Below are 18,060 nucleotides of genomic sequence, written 5' to 3' on the forward strand. Positions count from 1 at the left end.
TGAGAGACACTGTTTGTTTTCTGGTGGAGTGATAAATGCTGACAACAGAGCTGATAAATGCTCTGGTATCAAGGAGGTGGGGAACCCCACCCTAATCCTGCCAGGGCCTGGCCACACACCCCCTCCGCTTAGCCCTGAGGAAGGGAAGGGAGGGCTGCTCTAGTGCCCCCCAGCTTCTAGCCAGAGCCACTGCAGGCATGTGCCTGCACGTCTGGGATGTCTGTGCAGTTACAAAGTGATTTAGCCTAGCCAGGTTAGACTAACCTCAAAAGATTGAATCGATTCAGAATCAGGCTTTTTGAATGTCTGTCCCTAGCCCAGGAGTCAAGCTTACTTTTAGGAAAGTTTCCACGGAGGGATGGAACCAGGACTGGGGAATCTTGTCCCATGTGTATGAGCAAATACAAATATTCATATTCATATGAGCAGAACTGTTTCTACACAGAAATTAGTCAGCACTGAATGCTAAAGTCATCTTCAGCTGTATTTCCTTTGGCATTTCAAGCAGTTTCTAACCAATGTTTGAAACTCAAAACCAGTGCCAAGCCTAAACACATCTGGTTGATTCCAGGCTGTAAATAGCACTGGAATGCCTTCAACACCTTCCATAGCTGCCATCCTTAAAACTTTAATTCCAAAATAGAGCTGACAAAAATGCTTGTCAGCATGATGCCACAGGACAAAATTCAGAAAAGCATGATGCAACAGGAAGACATACAGACATCGCATATGGTGCACAAATTGGAATTAGTATAACCCTAGCAAGCAAACTTAGATTTCAGTAGACTGAAATAAATTAAACATTGGCATATTCATCCAGATTCTCATTTTCTAAATGTCAAATTATAAACTTAAGTGTCATTCAACTATAGGCTATATAAATATACATAATGACATTTAGTAATCACTGTAATTCTTTTATGTATTTAATACTGTAATTCAGTGTCTGTAAAATATGCTTTATATGGGTCTATAATTAGGAGCTGTCTTATTAGTGGATTATACCAATTCTTCTATATCTGCTAAGATGATGTGACCCCCATCAGACCAGAATTAAATTTTCCACTTGAGGCCCTATCACCCTCACAATTGTACCAATGGCATACTTTAAAATGGGGCCACTGTTATATTTTTAAAAAGCATGTATGTTGTGAAAGGGAGAGAAACAGAGACAGAGTGCTGCACTTCAAAGACTAGAACAGCTAGTAGCCTGGGCATAAAAATATATTCAACTACAGAATAGCCACTCCTTGCCCTTTAAAAAAGTGTGCCAATGAATGAAGTATATGGGATAGCAGGCAAGAAAATTCCAACAGAGAGCCAAGAGTCTAAGTAGATGGGATACTATCACTGACAGACCATCGCAGTAGAAAGGAAATCCAGCAGGAAGCAGAAAAATGTTTTAAGAACACTGAAGAATTTCAACATCCAGGAAAATTCAAGCTGTGCTTTTATGAATCTGATCAGCTATCTTTTCTTTTGTAATCACTGACAGTATACAAGAGCAGAGAAGGTCAGACATAAAAACTACCAGTTCCTCAAGTAAGTGGCTGAGATTGAATGACCAGAGCTTGGGCTGATTTTGCCCAACCTAGTTGCAGTTACCCTCGAATTCCATTGTGAATGTTCAAGTTTAACATGGTGTGACAAACGAATGCTCAAGGAATCCAAAAATCCTGTGTTGTGATATGAAGTTTCCCTATCCAGGGAGATCTGCCAGGAGGGAAGATACAAGAGAAACCATGAAGAGATTAGAATAAGTGACAAGAAAATTGAAGGAAGAGTTATGGGTGGAAATTCAGACTTAACTTTAAACTCCTTTCATCTGGCTTTTAACCAGTCCCTACATAGATTTACAGGGATTGTTAATAATCTCTTTTCTTTACCTTAGAGTACAATTTAAAAAACAAACGCAATATGAATTGAAACATTACTGTATTTGGCCTTTATTGTCTTTTCTGTAAGTATATATAATTTTAAACATTTTTGCCCCATCAAATCAGTACCTGAATTGGAACTGTGGTTTGCTTTCAAATCCAAACCCAATCCAGATCTGAGCACCCTTACTTTACTAGTCTGTAATGTCTAGGTGGTTATACAAGTACTAAACTTAATGCACTGTAACTATGGCCGCTTAATAAACATGTAGATATGTCCTCTGACTCATTGGCGATGCATAGGGGGTACACATGGGTGCACATGCACCTGCTGAGCTTGGCAGTGCACCCCCTGCAAAAAGTACCACAGATAGCTATGGGCACTCGCCCCCCTCCCCTGCCACCGCTGTGGCCGCCTGCGGGAGCTCCCCGATTGCCACACTCCCTCCACCGACACTGCCGCCACCTGCAGGAGCTTGCTGTGCCCCCCCCAGCCTCCAGGGGCATGTGGCATTCATGGTCTGACTGCTTATTTTGCCCTCCCTTTGTGCCTCTCAAATCCTTTTGTTACTCCTCTGCTCCCTTCTTTTAGATCTTTCCCAGTACTGAATCATTCTCTGAATCTCTTCCCTGGACCCTTTTACTTTATATTTCACCTCTTCAAAGCCTGAATGCTCAAAATCTTCTCACAATTTGTTCTACCTGTCTACAGCTGCTCCTGCTCTTCCTCTACTTCCCAGTCCCTGACCTAACCTACATCCTTTCCCTTTTCAAACTTCCTACTGTCTCCCAACTGTGCTCTATCACTTTGGCTCCTCATCTATTTCTGTGCAAACCAACTCTTTCACCTGACTTCTGGCAACTTCTCTAACTCTTCAGTCCCCTTCCAACCAGCCTCCCTTTCCCTACTATCTGGTTACTACTATCTAGCACCACTACCTCAAGAGAGATTCAGGGGAAGTGCAAAAATGCAAGTGGACCCCCCCACTTCCATTATCACCCAAAACTGACCTGCAACCGGGAGCCCCTGAGCTGCTTCTGCCCCACTTCATCAGCAGTTTGCAGCTGCCTGAGGAGCTATGGGGACAGTAGTGGTGATACAGCAGTTGTCTCTTTTTGTACCCACCAGTCTCTCATTGTGGTCCCCACTGCCTGGGAGCAAGCACTGGAAGGAGGAACCCATGTCCCCCCCAACTATGGGCTACAGGAAGCAGCTGTGCAGGGCGCTGGACTTGGCCAAGGACAGCGGGTAGTGGCAAATAGGTTCCTCCTCCCAGTACCTGCTTCTGCCCAGAGGAGAACACTGCAGGGGAGAAAGGCAGACAGACAGGAAGGAGGTGCTGGAAGAAGGAACACACCCCCTGCCACTGCCACTACCACTGTCTCTATTGGAGTCGGGCTCTCTGTGCAAATGCTCCCCACACTACCTGGCAGGAGTGGTTCTGGGGATCCACCTATGTTCAGGTCAGCCAGGGTCAGGGGTTGTAGTTGGGACATTGGTCCTCCTCTTCAAGCACCTGATCTCTGCCCAGCTCCCCTGTGCCCCTCACCAGCCTGGGGGCTGCAGCTACTCCTCCAGAGGGGTGGTATGCCATACCCCGCTTTAAGGAATTCTAGACCATCCCATACCTATCTCTGACCTGCTCCTTAGCTGCATTTCATCCTATTCCCTGCTTATACCTAATAGTCCACTCATGTAAGTCAACATCAATGTACAATTCCAGGAAAGAGTCCATGTTTAAAGTCTGATTTAGGAATGAGAAGATGAAAATATTTTGTTTCTTAATTTGTGTTATTCCTAGAAAGAGCTATTTAGTTTATTATTTATATCCATATTAAGGACCTTCTGAACATTTTGATCTGAGAGAATGTGACAGCTTGAGCAAAGTTATTTGCTCAGATACCTCACAATGTATCTTAGAAGTGCATGGCGTGCAGCTGTTACAACATTAATTGAAATATGTTTTTAAATATATCAGGTTTCTGAACACTGGCAACAGAATGTTTTTCAAACTTCAATATTCCAGCCTTGAAAAAAGTAAATTTCATTTGGACAACATCTCTATTTTGAGTCAATGTGACTGAAGTAAATTATTTGACATGAAAGGAAAAAATGCTGTAACTAAAGGCAGTTAGTTTCTTTGCTTCTCTCTGTGTGTCAGCTCTCTACATAATATACAACACTTTGTATAACACTTGTAGTAAAATGTCTTGACTTCAGTTAGAGCAGAGATAGGCAAATGCTCAGCATTTTTTAAAATACCACCTTATATGTTTTACTGAACTTATTTGAGTAAATTCACAACTTATACAGCTATTATTGAGTTATGCAAGATAGTTTAAATATGAGCCAACAAAACATTTAGACCACAGTACACCAGCAGATAATCAGTGTCATCTACAACAGACGCTACTGTGCAATGGTTACCATGCATTTATTTAGTACTTGTGTAGTCAAATACTAAATAAATACATAGTAACCAGAGTTACTGCACAGTAGTGCTGGCGAATGCCTTTTTAGTGATGCTACTGTGTAATAGCTTAATAGTACTGCGCAGTAGCGTACTAGGACTGCCTGTGCTGTGACATACTATTGTGCAGTATTATTACACTACTGCACATTTAGTCATGTGTAGATGTGTTCTGTATGTACTACACAATTACAGTAGACTTACTTCATAAATATTTCATAAAGTTTTAAAACAAATATTGGGATTTCTTTTTATGGTTCCACCATCTGCAAAAACAGACCTTAGGGACTTGAGTTAAAAATAAAATGATTACTAAACAACAACATATTGCCTAAAATTTCATTTCTATATCAAAAAAACTCTGAAGTCCAGTATCTCTCGACTTTAAATCAAATACTATATTTCATTGAAAAACTAAGAATTTCAGTAGTTTAAAGCTCCTACTTCTTGCTCTGCAGAGTCATAAGCCATCAGAACTTAATCCTGTCACTGGTCCCAGACTAAATATTACCTACCCATCTTTTGCCTCAGGCAAATCTTTTTTTCTCTTTTTCCTTGGGTAGGGGGCAGAATAGAAATCCTGCAATCAGGAGGAAAAGAGAAAACATTTTTATCGTAGTTTGGCTTTATTTTTTAAGGGCAGTTCTTTGAAGCTGCTTAGGGGCCTGGATGTTAGACGTAGTCCCAATGGAGATGGATTAGTGGCTAGAGTGCAGTGAGGCAGTCAAAGGTGCAAGATAAATGCAATTTATATATAATTGCTAGTGCTGCACCTGTTCTATTTTTAATAGATGACTCCTGTCTCCAAAACAAATTTTACAAGCACTGACTTTACTCTTTCTTTTGCTTTATTTGAGTATAAATTGGGACAGTCTAAATGTGTATCTGTGTAAAGGAGAGAAAATAATCTTTAAATAGCATGCAATTTTTTTATGAATCAAGCTCTAAATAAGGAAAACTCCCGAGATGGGAGTTCAAAATACTAGCCAGAGAGCAGGTTTGCTACTGGGCTCAAGAACAATATTTAGTTTACAGAATCAATCTGGAAATAAAGCTAGTGCTTGCATCAGCACTGAAGCTACAAAAAATAAAAAGAGGTTTTAATAAAATATACCCGGGAAAACAAGAGAAGAAAGAAAGCAACAGTGTAGTCATGAGGCCGTCAGCAGCCCATTCAAATTATAAACTAGATTATGATGTAACACAAAATAGTAATAATAAGATTCAAAATGCCTAGCTCATATTCCAAGAGAATCGTTCCAGCTTTTGTTGTGGTTTAGCCACACCACAAATTTCCTTGTGAGGCTCTGATAAAATCTTCCTGTCAGGGTGGGCTAAAATTATTGGGAACAAGCCAGCTTGACTCAATTTTGAATCTATCTCAACCAGTATTGTATGGTGAGGATTGTCCTAAATATTCAGATGCCTTGGACACTGTATGTTTGAAAGCTCTGTTTGGTTAGCACTTCTGCTATCCTACTTTCTATAATCTTATCTACCTACTAACTAAGATGGTACTTCCTTTTCCATCCTTAAAGATGAATTCTGGCGTACAACAATCTGATCCTTCTCCTTAAGGCATAACTGTGTTGAGACCTGGCAGTGAAAAATGTCCAAGCCCCCATCCATACCAGCTGGTTTACAGGAATCTGCATGAGTTTCCCATATATCTTACTTTGTACAAGGCCACTAAAACTAAGCCCCATCATTCATATAAGCTTTTTCAGATCCAGTAAAAAAATCTTGGAAGTATTTATGTTCTACTTGAAAACTAGAATTACTGGAAGATGTTGTCCAGGCAAAAATATATTAGAGAAACATCCCAGTTCTGAGGTGCTTAATGAACTGAACATACTCATTTTTGAGATACACCCATCTTAACGTGTCTTATATATATGCTAAACATTTTATATTAAAAACACTGGGGGGGGGGGGTGTTCCAGGCCTCTCAAGAAACAAGCTGACAACAAAGCACCATTTTGTTGCAATTACGTAGTATAAAAATGTAAATAGGAATGAACTAATTCCAACTTCTGACAATGCCTGACCAATAGCACTTCTGACCAAGAGAAGCATATAGATTGATGTAGACCAGGGGGGCTACTATAGCTTCTGCTGCTTCTACTGCTTCCATAGCATGGGACTTCAATTCCACCACATTTTCTTCTACTCCAACAGACCATTGGGCCACCCTTAATAAATCCTCATTCTCCTGATGTGTGGGGTGAGACAACTGGCATAGGATGTGGTTACATCACTTCCTCCAGCTTTACAATAGTTCCTTTTTCCCTACAAAATTGCCAGAGTCAATCTCTGAGCAGTGAATTTTGTAGACCAAACTGTTTAGCTTTCTGTATCTGACTGGCATTGTCCAAACTCTGGTTGTGGATCCTGGAGCAGAGGCCTGTCAATTCACAGATTTTTGACATAGGTAGAAAGAACAAACACAACAGCATCAATGAATGATATATATTCCTGACGTGTCAACACAAAATATTAAGAGGAGAAAATGATTACAAATGGAAAACAAAGTGGTAATTAATATATTTCGTGAAAATGTTTACAACATTTTGAATTTTTTGCAATCTAATAAAGATCCAGAAGTTGAAGTTATTTGCAGTTTAAAGTTCCTTGCACTGAACACAAATTGAAATTTCTCATACATATTAAAAATACATTAGCAGCTCTGTAGTTATAGGTTGTTCCAAAGCTATCAAATAAATTTGAAATTCATATAAGATTTAGTAATAGCACAAAAGGAAAAAACAACCCAATAAAGTATTAGCTTTTAAAAATAAACTCAGTGATTGTAAACTTCATCTCTGGTAGATCTTTAAAATAAAGCCCTGATACATTATGCCTTTCAAAGGCAGTGAATGAGTTATCAAACCTTGTCTAAACAAGGCCTTCTGAGTTCCCACATACCTCTACAGCATGAAGTTTGGAAGTTCCATAAAATAAAACACATTTCTAATACTACTTTGCACTTTATATAGCAACTTCCATTTGAGGATTTCAGTGTGCTTGAATTAAGATTCACAACACCCTTGAGAGGTAAGCCAGTATCATTTCTCCCTATTTCAGAGTTAAGGGAAAATGAGAGAGAGATTAAATAATTTGCTGAAATTCACAGAGGAAGTCTGTAGCAAAGCAGAGCAGAACACAGATCATTTAGCTTCAGCTCCTGTGCTTTTTCCGCAAAACCTCCTCTCCTCTCTCTAAATGCTACTAGAGCTTATACTGTAGTTCTACTGTACTAAATACAACAGCATATATACATTCTGGTTTATAAGGCTGAATCTTATAAAACTGACAGACATATTGGTGAAAAGTCAAGAACAACAGAAAAGACAAAAAGGAGAAAAGTGTGTATCCTTTGGTTGGCTGATTTTTTTTAGGCATTAGATTTTCTTTCTTAAAGACTGGAACATGTTTTTGCTTTTGCAAATGCAGTTTATTTTGCAAATCAAGGTGATTGCACACATTTCAGCTTGTCAAATTTTCAGCCTTTCAACCATATGTCTGTCGACCTTATGGACTACCAACTTTATGGGATACAACCATATGTCCAGATCCTGATATATATGAAGGCCAGTTCTAACATAAGAGCTTTACAGTAGTAGTGTAGTAAACCATAATGTTTGCAGATGGCTGTAATAAAATCATTCAGGAGAGGAAAGGTGCTGGGATGGAAAGCATTCAAAGCTTCTCCTACTGAATAAACAATTTGATCTGAATAATACAATGGGAGGCACATTTCACCAATGAACTAACTAAACTAGTTCACAATGTTCCTTTTAATTTTCTTTCCTAATCCCACATGCATTTTAACTTCCTTTTTATTTTCCTGAATAGTCTAAAAATTGGAAGAAAAATGTAAGGAGGAAAAATTAAGCAGAGAAGATTATAAAAATACAATCCGTTCCTCAATTACTAATTGTCCGTGACAAATAGTAGTTTATTTTCAAATATCAGCCTATCTATAACTGAGATTGAACACTATCACGAAAGTTTTCTGAAATATTAATTGCTTATCTCTTCAAATACCTTTTCAGTTCACATGCCACCTTTAAGTAGATCACCAGAGGTATCTGTGTAGACTTAGCTAGTGCTATAAAACTAGGCTGCTGTTACCACAGTACTTAATGTCTTTTCTATGAGTTTTCCTGATCTAGGAAAATAATAATTGGCATACAGGATCACACTAATGTTACCTGTACCAGTCTCCAGTGTTGACCAGTACTAGACTAAACTACCTGCCCACATAGTATGAGGTGTATCACCCAAGAAGTGTACAAAGGATGGCCAGAGAACAAGATGGATAGTTTTCTAAATTGTAATCGTAATCAGCTTTCTTTGTGAAGAAAAGCAGTCACTAACTAACGTAGCTGGGAAGAAAACCTTCAAAATGTCAGACAAGTGAAACTGATCCATAAATTTCTCCTGTGTAAGCAAGGAGCCAAAAATAGGGCTCTAAAATGTTCATTCATAGCTGTAATATTTTATTTTAAATATAAAATTAACTATTTTACTATTTATCAGGGCACCTGGGAAAGAAGAAGGTAAAATTGTAAATATTCATAGTGGTGCTTCCCAAAATTAATGTGTGTGTGTGTGCGTGCGTGCATGTGTGTGTGCGTGCGCATGCGTACACATACACACAGAGGGAGCAGGGAGATGTCACTGGAAGTCTATATTATCATTTGGAGCCCTAGTCATGCTTTTCTACCTTTCCAAAACATATTGAATCAACATCTGGCTCTTGGGCTTTCTACTTCCTGGTCCAGCCCTTCCCTGGACTCAAGTCACAGGAAATATCACTTTCCAGGAGAAAGAACATATCATGACCAATGTAAATAGAAACTATAGGCTTTTTGTACAGTTTTATATTTCTGGCTGCTATTTGGCACTAATCCCAACCCCCTTTTTCAGAATCACCTTATATGCCCTGTCTTCAGAAATGAAAAATTATAGTATGATCTTTGGAAATGAAAAATTACAGAAGTGAAAAATTAAATGTAACCTTCTCTTCTTTAGGTTGCTGGGAGTGGCTTGCTTATTTTTCAGGAAAACAAAATAGATCATATACCACTGAAATCAATGGAAGTTTGCCTATTGTTTTCAGAGTTTCGGGATCAGATCCCAAGTAAGACTCAAGAATTGCTCATCACACTTGGTTTTTATTACATGAAGTTTCACTCCTTACCCTGCAATTGGGCCTGTCTCATGTGAAATATGTTAATATAAGGACTCAGGCTGCAAGGTGCTGAGCACCCTCCATTTTTAATTCTTTTGGTGCAATTTGAGGACACTCAACACTTGGCAGGATTCAGCTCAAAGTTTGTACATTTTCTTTTTTCATGAGCCAAAAAATATCATCACACAACAAAACAAACAAAAATACCCCCAAACAACAGATAAACAAGTAAAGAAAAAAGTCAAACTAAGCTAAGCAAAACACATTATTTCTTCCCTGTTTAAAGTCTCAGCATATGCTGCATCTTATGTTGCACAAATGTACTCGTTAAATATTATGAAATGTACAGCATGCAATGAAACTCTAACTACGCATTTAAGTCATTCATACCTGTGTGCTCATATTTGTGTCGCAGAAGGGAACTGCTTTTCTGGAATGTCTTGTCACATAAGTCACATGCATACATGCCACTTTCTGTCTTCTTGATCTTCTTTCTGGACAGACAGGAGTCAGAGTCTGTCATATCATCTAGGCCTGACATGTAGTCTGGTGTTCCATCGAGCAATTCTCCCTGCGATATAACAAAATTATTTATGTAAAACTGGTTCCCTCTGACATTTCACAGCATCTCAACTTCCTACAAAGATCTATTCTGTGAGACATAAAATAATATTCAAGAAGGACCTGCTAACCCTATTGAACCCACTGGCTCAGGATGTACTCTTGGCAATAATGCCAGTGCCAAGCTGAAAAGGCTTGCAAGACTGGTCTCTGCTATTAAATAATTTTTTCTTCTATGGAACCTCAGCTAGCTTGGAAAACTTGGTCTTCCTTCAGTTACTTTGAAAGAAGAATTCATGTAATTCATCTAAGCAGAAAATATTCGTGATATAGGTATTTTCAGGGAGCAGGAAATCTTTTTAGGAAGACTTCACTTAAAGACTCCATTTAAAGATCATAAAAGGTATCTTCATATTTCCAAAGAAATAAATATAACAACAGCTAAAGATCTTTCTTTTCAAAACACTGAACCTTGGCTATATCCCATATCTGTATAAAGGTTTTAATTGAATTTTATATTTAGGTACAAAATGTTATTATTATGCAATCCATTTAAATGTATGTCTCCTGACTAAAGGCCTCAAGCTATATTTTTATATTTAATTTTGTAATTTGAAATAGGGAATATTAATAACACTTTTTATCAATGTTCTATCTATGTTAAAACAGCCTTCAGCATTAAGCAATAATGAATGTGGATCAGTAAATTATTAAATTTCTTGATATTTATTTTGTCTTGATCCAAAGAGAGTGCAAACTTGCATGATAACATACATTTCCATTTGCTATCACACAGTTCAGTTTTCTTAGACTAGGTTCATACTAATTAATATTAGAGAAGATTAAATAGGCTTAAATACATTTACAAAGAGGGCAGATGTACTGTAAATTGGAATAGTGGAACAGCTGTTATGGAGGTGCAGTGCTATTTATGCTCCTATTGTGCAAAGAGGGATTACAGCCTGTAACGTTAAACCATACCTGATTTTCACATTTGAAACTATAAAACATTTACTAGTCAGTAAAATTACTAATGGAGCATAATAGGTCATAGGGGAATGTCCACAAATGTAAAAAATTATTCATCCATAATCAGTTAATCTCAGTGAACTAAACTGTGTACATTATATTTGAATACAAATACACATACACACATGCACACACACATAGACCCTCTTCTCCCCCTTTTTGTACACTGTGAATAACTCTAATACTGTACATTTTATCTAGTCAACTCTTTGTTGCACATAAGCAATCTAATTGCACATAAGCAATTAGATCCTACACTCCTTAAGTGATTTCTATTGGAGCTCACCTGGGAAAGAAACAGAGGTTTCTACTAACAGAGGCCAACCCAGATAGTATATCCTAAATATATACATGGGAGGAACCTCATACACAAAAGTGGGAGAGGGGTTCTGCTGGTGCCACAGACCACTTCTTTCCATACCTGGACCTTCTAGAGGTCTCCCTTGCTAGGCATGGAGAGTGGGATCTCAAGAAAGGAAGAAATATGCCTGAAGCTGTGCCAAGGATCAGCGCATATTTAGATATACAGGCATATCACCTGTTCTCTGGCTTTGTAGTCATAAATCTGGAGCCCTCCTGTATGCTGTGGGAGCTGCAGTGGGTGTATGAGTCTACTGGGAAAAGCATTCCAAGAGTTAAGGTGCAGGAAGCCTTCGAGAATTTTGGCAGGCTAGAGTCCTTTTGGAGCCACAGGGACTCTGTTCAGATGGCCTTGGCTTTACCTGCCAAATTTTTGGGAATCCCTATGAGCCTTGGACCTTCAAGAGTCCGAACCCTACTCCCACAACATGGTACAGGTACCCCTCGCTTAACATCATGGTCACTTCCTTGAAAAATGTGACTTTAAGCAAAACGATGTTAAGCGAATCCAATTACGAAACAATAGTTATCTACTAGCAGGAGGTGGCCAAACAATGTTATCATCAAACATTGGGTGACTTTAAACTTCCATGTTCTCTAATAGATCAGCAACGTAATAACAAAACAACGTTAACCGGAACGATGTTAAGTGCGGAGTACCTGTAATGTAGTGGATCTCTGTGACGAAAACCTAATGGGGCTTTTCTCCCCACTCCAGCAGCATTTTCTGTTGGAGGGGACTTTGTCACTTTTATACAATTACATGACCTTAATAAAATTAAAAATAAACATTAAATTTGTTCAAATACGCTTGCATCTCTTCTATTTGCATAAATGAATTTACAAAGTGTTCCTAGGCTAGTTTCATTTACTAGTCTAGATCACTATTTTTTTTTAAATTCAAGCTAAAATAAATCTTTGGCTGGAAATGTTTAATGTAACTTTAGTGACTTTTTATATAAAAGGATGAGGCACAAGTTACTGACCTGCAGCCTTCTGAAATAAACCAATTATGATTATTTACCTGAAATCCTTGTTTCCGCTGGTACTTTCTCCTTTGCTGCATGTCAGCAAAAGTAGCTGCTCCAGTTGGATAAGTATAGGCCATATGTGGTAGGAAGCTCATTTGATCTAGTCCTGGGTATGGTCGCAGCCCAGGAATACTGGTCTGGACTGGTGGCATAAAAGTAGCTGGGGGAAATGCGCTTTGTGGTGGAAGTGTTGTATATAAAGGTTTGGCACTAAATGGGTTCATACTGAATACTGGGTTAGTGCTTTTATCCAGATTATTTGAATTAGAAAACTCCTTCTTGATAAAAGTCAAGTTCAGGGGCTCATCTGAGTTTTCAGATGATGAAGAAACACTGTTGTGGTCTAAATTTACACTACTAGATTTTGTTTTGTTCTTTGTGGCTATAATACTTTTGGGTTCCTTCATTTGTTTTGGTAGAGACAAGTCCAAAGGCTCAGCCTGAAGCTCCTCAGAAGAGAAACTGTTTGGAGTGTAAGAACTACTATGGGAGTTTTTAGAAGATGTGGAAGAAAGATTTAAAGGAGAAGGAGTATTGCTCCTTGAGTGGTCCAATTTATCAACAGGTTTAATATTGGTAAAATGAGGAGGTTTTGTTAGCCTGAGAGGAGTATCACAATTAGTAACACTGTTATGGAGTTCAGCTATAGATGGTGAAGTTATAGAGTCCACAGGCTTTATTGGAGATTTGGCTGACAAAGAGTCCTTAGTGGGAGTGTTGTTGGTGGCAGCCAGCGCCACCTTGGCACTGGTCCTTTCCAGTGATGGTGACCTGGAACTTGTATACTGGTAGACTTTTCTTTGTTCAAACCATTCCTTCACAAATTCCTGAGGAAGGCCAACGGCAATGGAAATTTTCAGTAGTTCATCAGAGTTGGGTTCCATATTCATAGCATAATATGCCTTAAGTACAGACATGTGGTCCTTGTATGGGTTGATGGGGCTAGTCATTCCTTTCTCAGAAAGTACTGATGACAGCAAGAGAGCTTGCTTATCAACAAACACTCCAGGTTTGTTGGGAACCATGTTTTCATGAGGTTGAAGGACTGCCTTGATTTCTTCATTCATCTTACACAGGTAACGTTCATGCTGATGCAGGGGAATGGGACCAGGAAAGCTTTCTTTACAGAACTGGCATGAAAATGGAGTGGATACATTATGGTTCTCTATCATCTTATCTTCAGTAACCAGATCGATTAGAGTTCGCAGCTTCTCTTTTTTAATATTATTGAGCTGCCTCCTTGAGTCTGTGGTCAAGCTCTGGAGACAAGCTTTGGCTTCATTGACTTTTTCTAACGTATAGTCGATAATACTTTTAGTGGCACCATTATGACTCACTACTGGAAGACCCACAGGTGGAATACCAGGGGAGGTAACTCCTTGTTCCTCTGCTTGAGGGCATGAGTCCTTCATGTGATAACCTTTCAGCTTTGAGATCTCTTCAGCTTTGCAGTCCATTTTCTGCCTTGAAACCGTGTTGTCTACAATCTGTAGGACCTTCTGCACTTCACTTAAATTACTGCCTACTGCAGGAAACCCAAGTGCTTCCATCCCTACACCTAAGTGCTGCATTGGACTTTGAGCAGAAGCATGAACTCCTAAGGGACTAGTTGCTCCGAGTCCACCATTCATAAAAGGACTAGCACCACTAAACCCATGCGAGGCCATAAGAACCTTATATTCATTAAAATCTAGTGGTTCTGTTTTAATTTTTAGTAAGCCTGTTTGTTCAGACATACTAAGTGGTTTGCCATTCTCCAGCTTGTTTCTTAGCTGTGTAATGGCTGAATTAGTAGGAGAAGAAGATACAGAATTAGGAGAAGAACCCGTCTTGATATTGTTTCTCATTCTACCATTTACAGAGATTAAGCCAATACATTTCTTGCTGCTGATGTGTGAACTGTAGGAGCCAGAATGGGAGAAACGTTTCTTGCAGTTTGGACACTCGTATGGTTTTTCACCTAAAATGATAATTAAAACCAAACATTAATTATTACTTATTTATTTTGTCCATGTAAGATAGTATGTCTCGCAAAACAGATTATCTATGTTGCCGCTGATTATTAGGGAGAGAAATAACATTTCTATGCATATGGCTGAATTACTCCCCATATTGCTTCTGCAGTATTTTCTTATTCACAGCATGACCCCTGGCTTCCTGGGAATCTATTCCAAATGGGAGAAACCCCATCTAGTTCCTTTTCTGTCTTAGATAGCCACAGAGTCCTGTGTTATGGATAGCCACAGAGATAGTGTTTTAATGGCATTGGATATGCTGGTAAATGCATGTATTTATGGGGGATTCAGGCTATGCAGAGCTCTATGTGAACTCTTCTGTACAGAGAAAAGAACTGAAACTTATTTTTTGTGTGTTCTAAGTTTAGATGATACTGTTACTGTGGTCTCCTAGGACAGCAAATGATGAGTGTTTAAGGTACTGATTGTACTATAGGCTAAAGGCCTTGATCTTAGCAGTTCTGAGGCCAATTCTGAATAAAAGTTTCCCATTTAGCAATACACTGTCTGAAAAGCCACTGGAATAGCTGTAAAATGGTAATCAATGTCACAGGTAGGTGATTCTTAAGCTAAAGTAGTGCAATCAAATCCATAAAGCCCAAATTCAATTCAGCCATCTCCAAAAGGCTTTCAGGATGGCACAAGAGAAGAAACTGAGCCCTGATCCTGTCACTACATCCACACAGGTTCATTCCTGTGCAGGGCTCAATGGGACTTTGTGTGGACATACAGTTTTGCTTGTGCAGATCTGAAGTTGGGTCAAGCTGTAGAAAGGAAGGAAGAAAGAAGGAAAGGAAGAAAGGAAGAAAGAAAGAAAAAGAAAGTTCCTTAACTCACAGCCTAACATAAGATATTTCTCATCTGTCCATTATTCCATGGATTTGATTCATAATTCATTGATTTTCAAAATGGGGGGTTCCTTTATTAAAAATATTTGGCCCACCTATGAGCTAACTAAACCAAGAGCTGTGAATTCCTATGAACTCAAACAGTCTAATAAACTAATTCTGAAGTCTTTTTTGCTAACAAGCATTACTCTTTCAAAATCTTACAGCAAGCCCGTGTGATTAACAGCATGATAAATGAGGATGACTCAAATATCCTTTATGGAATACCTTAGTAGCTCTAAGATGCTACAAGCAGAACTGTGTAAATTTTAAGCAATCTTTAAAACTCAGCTAATTAAACAAAATGCAAATGAGCACACCAGCACCTCTGCTACTCACCACTGTGAATTCGCAGGTGTTCCTTCAGATGGTGTTTATATTTGAAGGCCTTTCCACACTCGGTACATTTGAACTTGCGATTGCCTGCTCCTTGGGTCAGCATTTGGTGCTGCAAGAGAAAAGATGCCGACTTGAATTTTGTGGACTAGAAACCAAGAAGTTTTAGTTTATAACCAAAATCAAAATGAATGCTGCTCTGTATTTATCAGGCAAACTGAAAGAACTGCATGTTCAGTTATCTGTCTCATCACCGTTGCAATAAAAATCAAAAGGTTGGCAGTAAACCGAAACAAATGCAAAAGTGCTCTCACATGGGCATTTGATGTTTTCATTAGAATTATTTCCTAAATATCTCATCAGGAATGCGTTGCTTTAAGGTATCTTATGAGGTGAGAAACTCTTTTGTGAAAAGATTTGTGCCTCTTAATATTTCTAGCAGCTTCTAAACATGTGGAACGCCTCTTGTTTAAAAATCCTATTTATTTTGTGAGTAAAAAATACAGAAACTCTTCCTTTACTGGTGTTACATATCATTATCAAATACAAGAGACAGTATTTTCAGCATGAAGCTGTAGCTGTTGGAAATTTTTTATCACAGAGCAGCAGGAAAGACTTAGCTACCTTTCTTATGGTGTTTTTTTTTCCTAGTGCTGTGCTAAGGAGTAGGGGCAAAACAAGAGAAAAGTTGGCTGAAAGAAGAAGTTAAAAGCAGCATAAAGATATAATCAAACACAGATGACCTTTTTGAACAAGTGAGAAAAGCACTGTGACTTTGAATTCTGAAAAAAAAAATACAGTCATCCACTCTGGATGCTCAAGGTAGGAGGTCAGCTTTTTTCAAGCAGCAATGACACAAAAGCCTATTGCAAAAAAAGACAGCACAGAAACGGTATGACAACTGCTAGGGTGTGCTGAATCTTCCCACATTCCTAGTGAGACAGATGGTGTTACATGGGACACAGGGAGGTTTGTTCAAACAGCAGCAACCTTCAAAGATCAAGCAGAGCCCAGCCCGCCGAGCGCCATTGAGGGACCAGCGCTCATATGTTGCTGAGTTGCATAAACAAACAGCAACAGCTGTTTTGTCTCCCCCCATGGCCCTCAGAGGACTACTATAAACTTTAGTTGTGCCACTGTTAATATGATACAATCATTTTAATTTACTAATTGTAAATGCCATGAGCAAATGAGGGGACTTTTCAACACCAAAGCTACCATTCATAATGCGCCAACACAATCACACTCTTGCATGTGAAATTTAAGGCAGTTATGTTGGATAAATATCTAGGCATTTTCCCCAGTGTTTTTAGTGATATGAAGCAAAAGGGGGAAAAAATACCTCAGGTTGTGCCTGGCTTAAAAAATTAGGAATCAGAAAATATGTTTCCCTCCCAGAAAACCCTAAAAAGAGAAACAAGATGGGAAATCATACCAGAATAATTTATATTGATTTAAGATCAAGCAAGAGATACTTTCTTAAAAATGCTAATTGCAAAATTGCATGATTAGAAGATGTATGTTTGCCTATCAGAGTTTACCTTATGCTGAGGAAAGCCTTTCAAGAGAAACATAGTTAATTTTCAGTTGTTTAAGAAAAATAAATATGGTATAAGGCCTGTATAATTTGACACCATGCACATATCCACTTATTTAAGTTTAAGAGACACCATTTGAGTTTCCGTTACAACACTCCATAACAGTGGTTTTCAGATAAGTCTCTAGGGAGCACAGAAATAATTTTTCCTCTAATATGTAGGAGCTTTGTGACACAGCCCTTTTGAATAAAAGAAAGCTTCATTCACCTGTTCAAAAGACACAGCATTTGCTTAAATGTAATAGTGAAATGCACAAAATACTGCAAAGCAGTAATACTATAACATTACATGCATCATATCAAAAGACAACTATTTTGATTTATATTACCAGTACGCTCATAACATATATCCTGTACATTTTATAGAAAGATTTACTCTAAAATTACATAATTGTATTTTACAAACTATAATGCAAAATATATGTAATTTGATGTGATTGAAAGGGTATTCGAAAAGGAATGAAAGAAAAATATTAGTAGATCTTTTACTATGTCTTTGAGATCCTATTTGCAACAAATTGCAAAGTAAAACTAGGTGAAAAATGGAATTAAAATTGCTGAGATGTTTAATAATGTATAATTAAAATGCTACAGTTTCATTCACTTTTTGAGGAACATAAAAACGAAACTAAAGTCAAGTTAAAGTGCAAATAAAATTTCTAAATTAGAAATTAACACACTCATTCGATCGTGAACATA

General features: G+C 38.3%; 1 protein-coding gene and 1 long non-coding RNA gene across 4 annotated transcripts in view; one reads left to right on the forward strand and one right to left on the reverse strand.

The window, feature by feature from the left end:
• Positions 1-18,060, reverse strand: part of ZEB2 (zinc finger E-box binding homeobox 2) — a 54,454-nt gene that overhangs the window by 4,352 nt on the left and 32,042 nt on the right. For all 3 annotated transcript variants that reach the window (XM_019553899.1, XM_019553898.1, XM_019553897.1), the window contains 3 exons: positions 15,768-15,876; positions 12,520-14,486; positions 9,936-10,116 (listed from right to left, as the gene is read on the reverse strand). In XM_019553899.1, coding sequence (XP_019409444.1) covers positions 9,936-10,116; positions 12,520-14,486; positions 15,768-15,876 — 2,257 coding nt within the window. The remainder of the gene's footprint in view (positions 1-9,935; positions 10,117-12,519; positions 14,487-15,767; positions 15,877-18,060) is intronic.
• LOC109322740 lies at positions 2,163-17,066 on the forward strand. The gene is made up of 3 exons (XR_002104474.1): positions 2,163-2,851; positions 7,047-7,049; positions 17,056-17,066. It is a non-coding gene; the product is annotated as an uncharacterized LOC109322740 (long non-coding RNA).

Source organism: Crocodylus porosus, unplaced genomic scaffold, assembly GCF_001723895.1.
Source record: "Crocodylus porosus isolate Cpor-Errol unplaced genomic scaffold, CroPor_comp1, whole genome shotgun sequence".
NCBI lineage: Eukaryota > Metazoa > Chordata > Crocodylia > Crocodylidae > Crocodylus > Crocodylus porosus.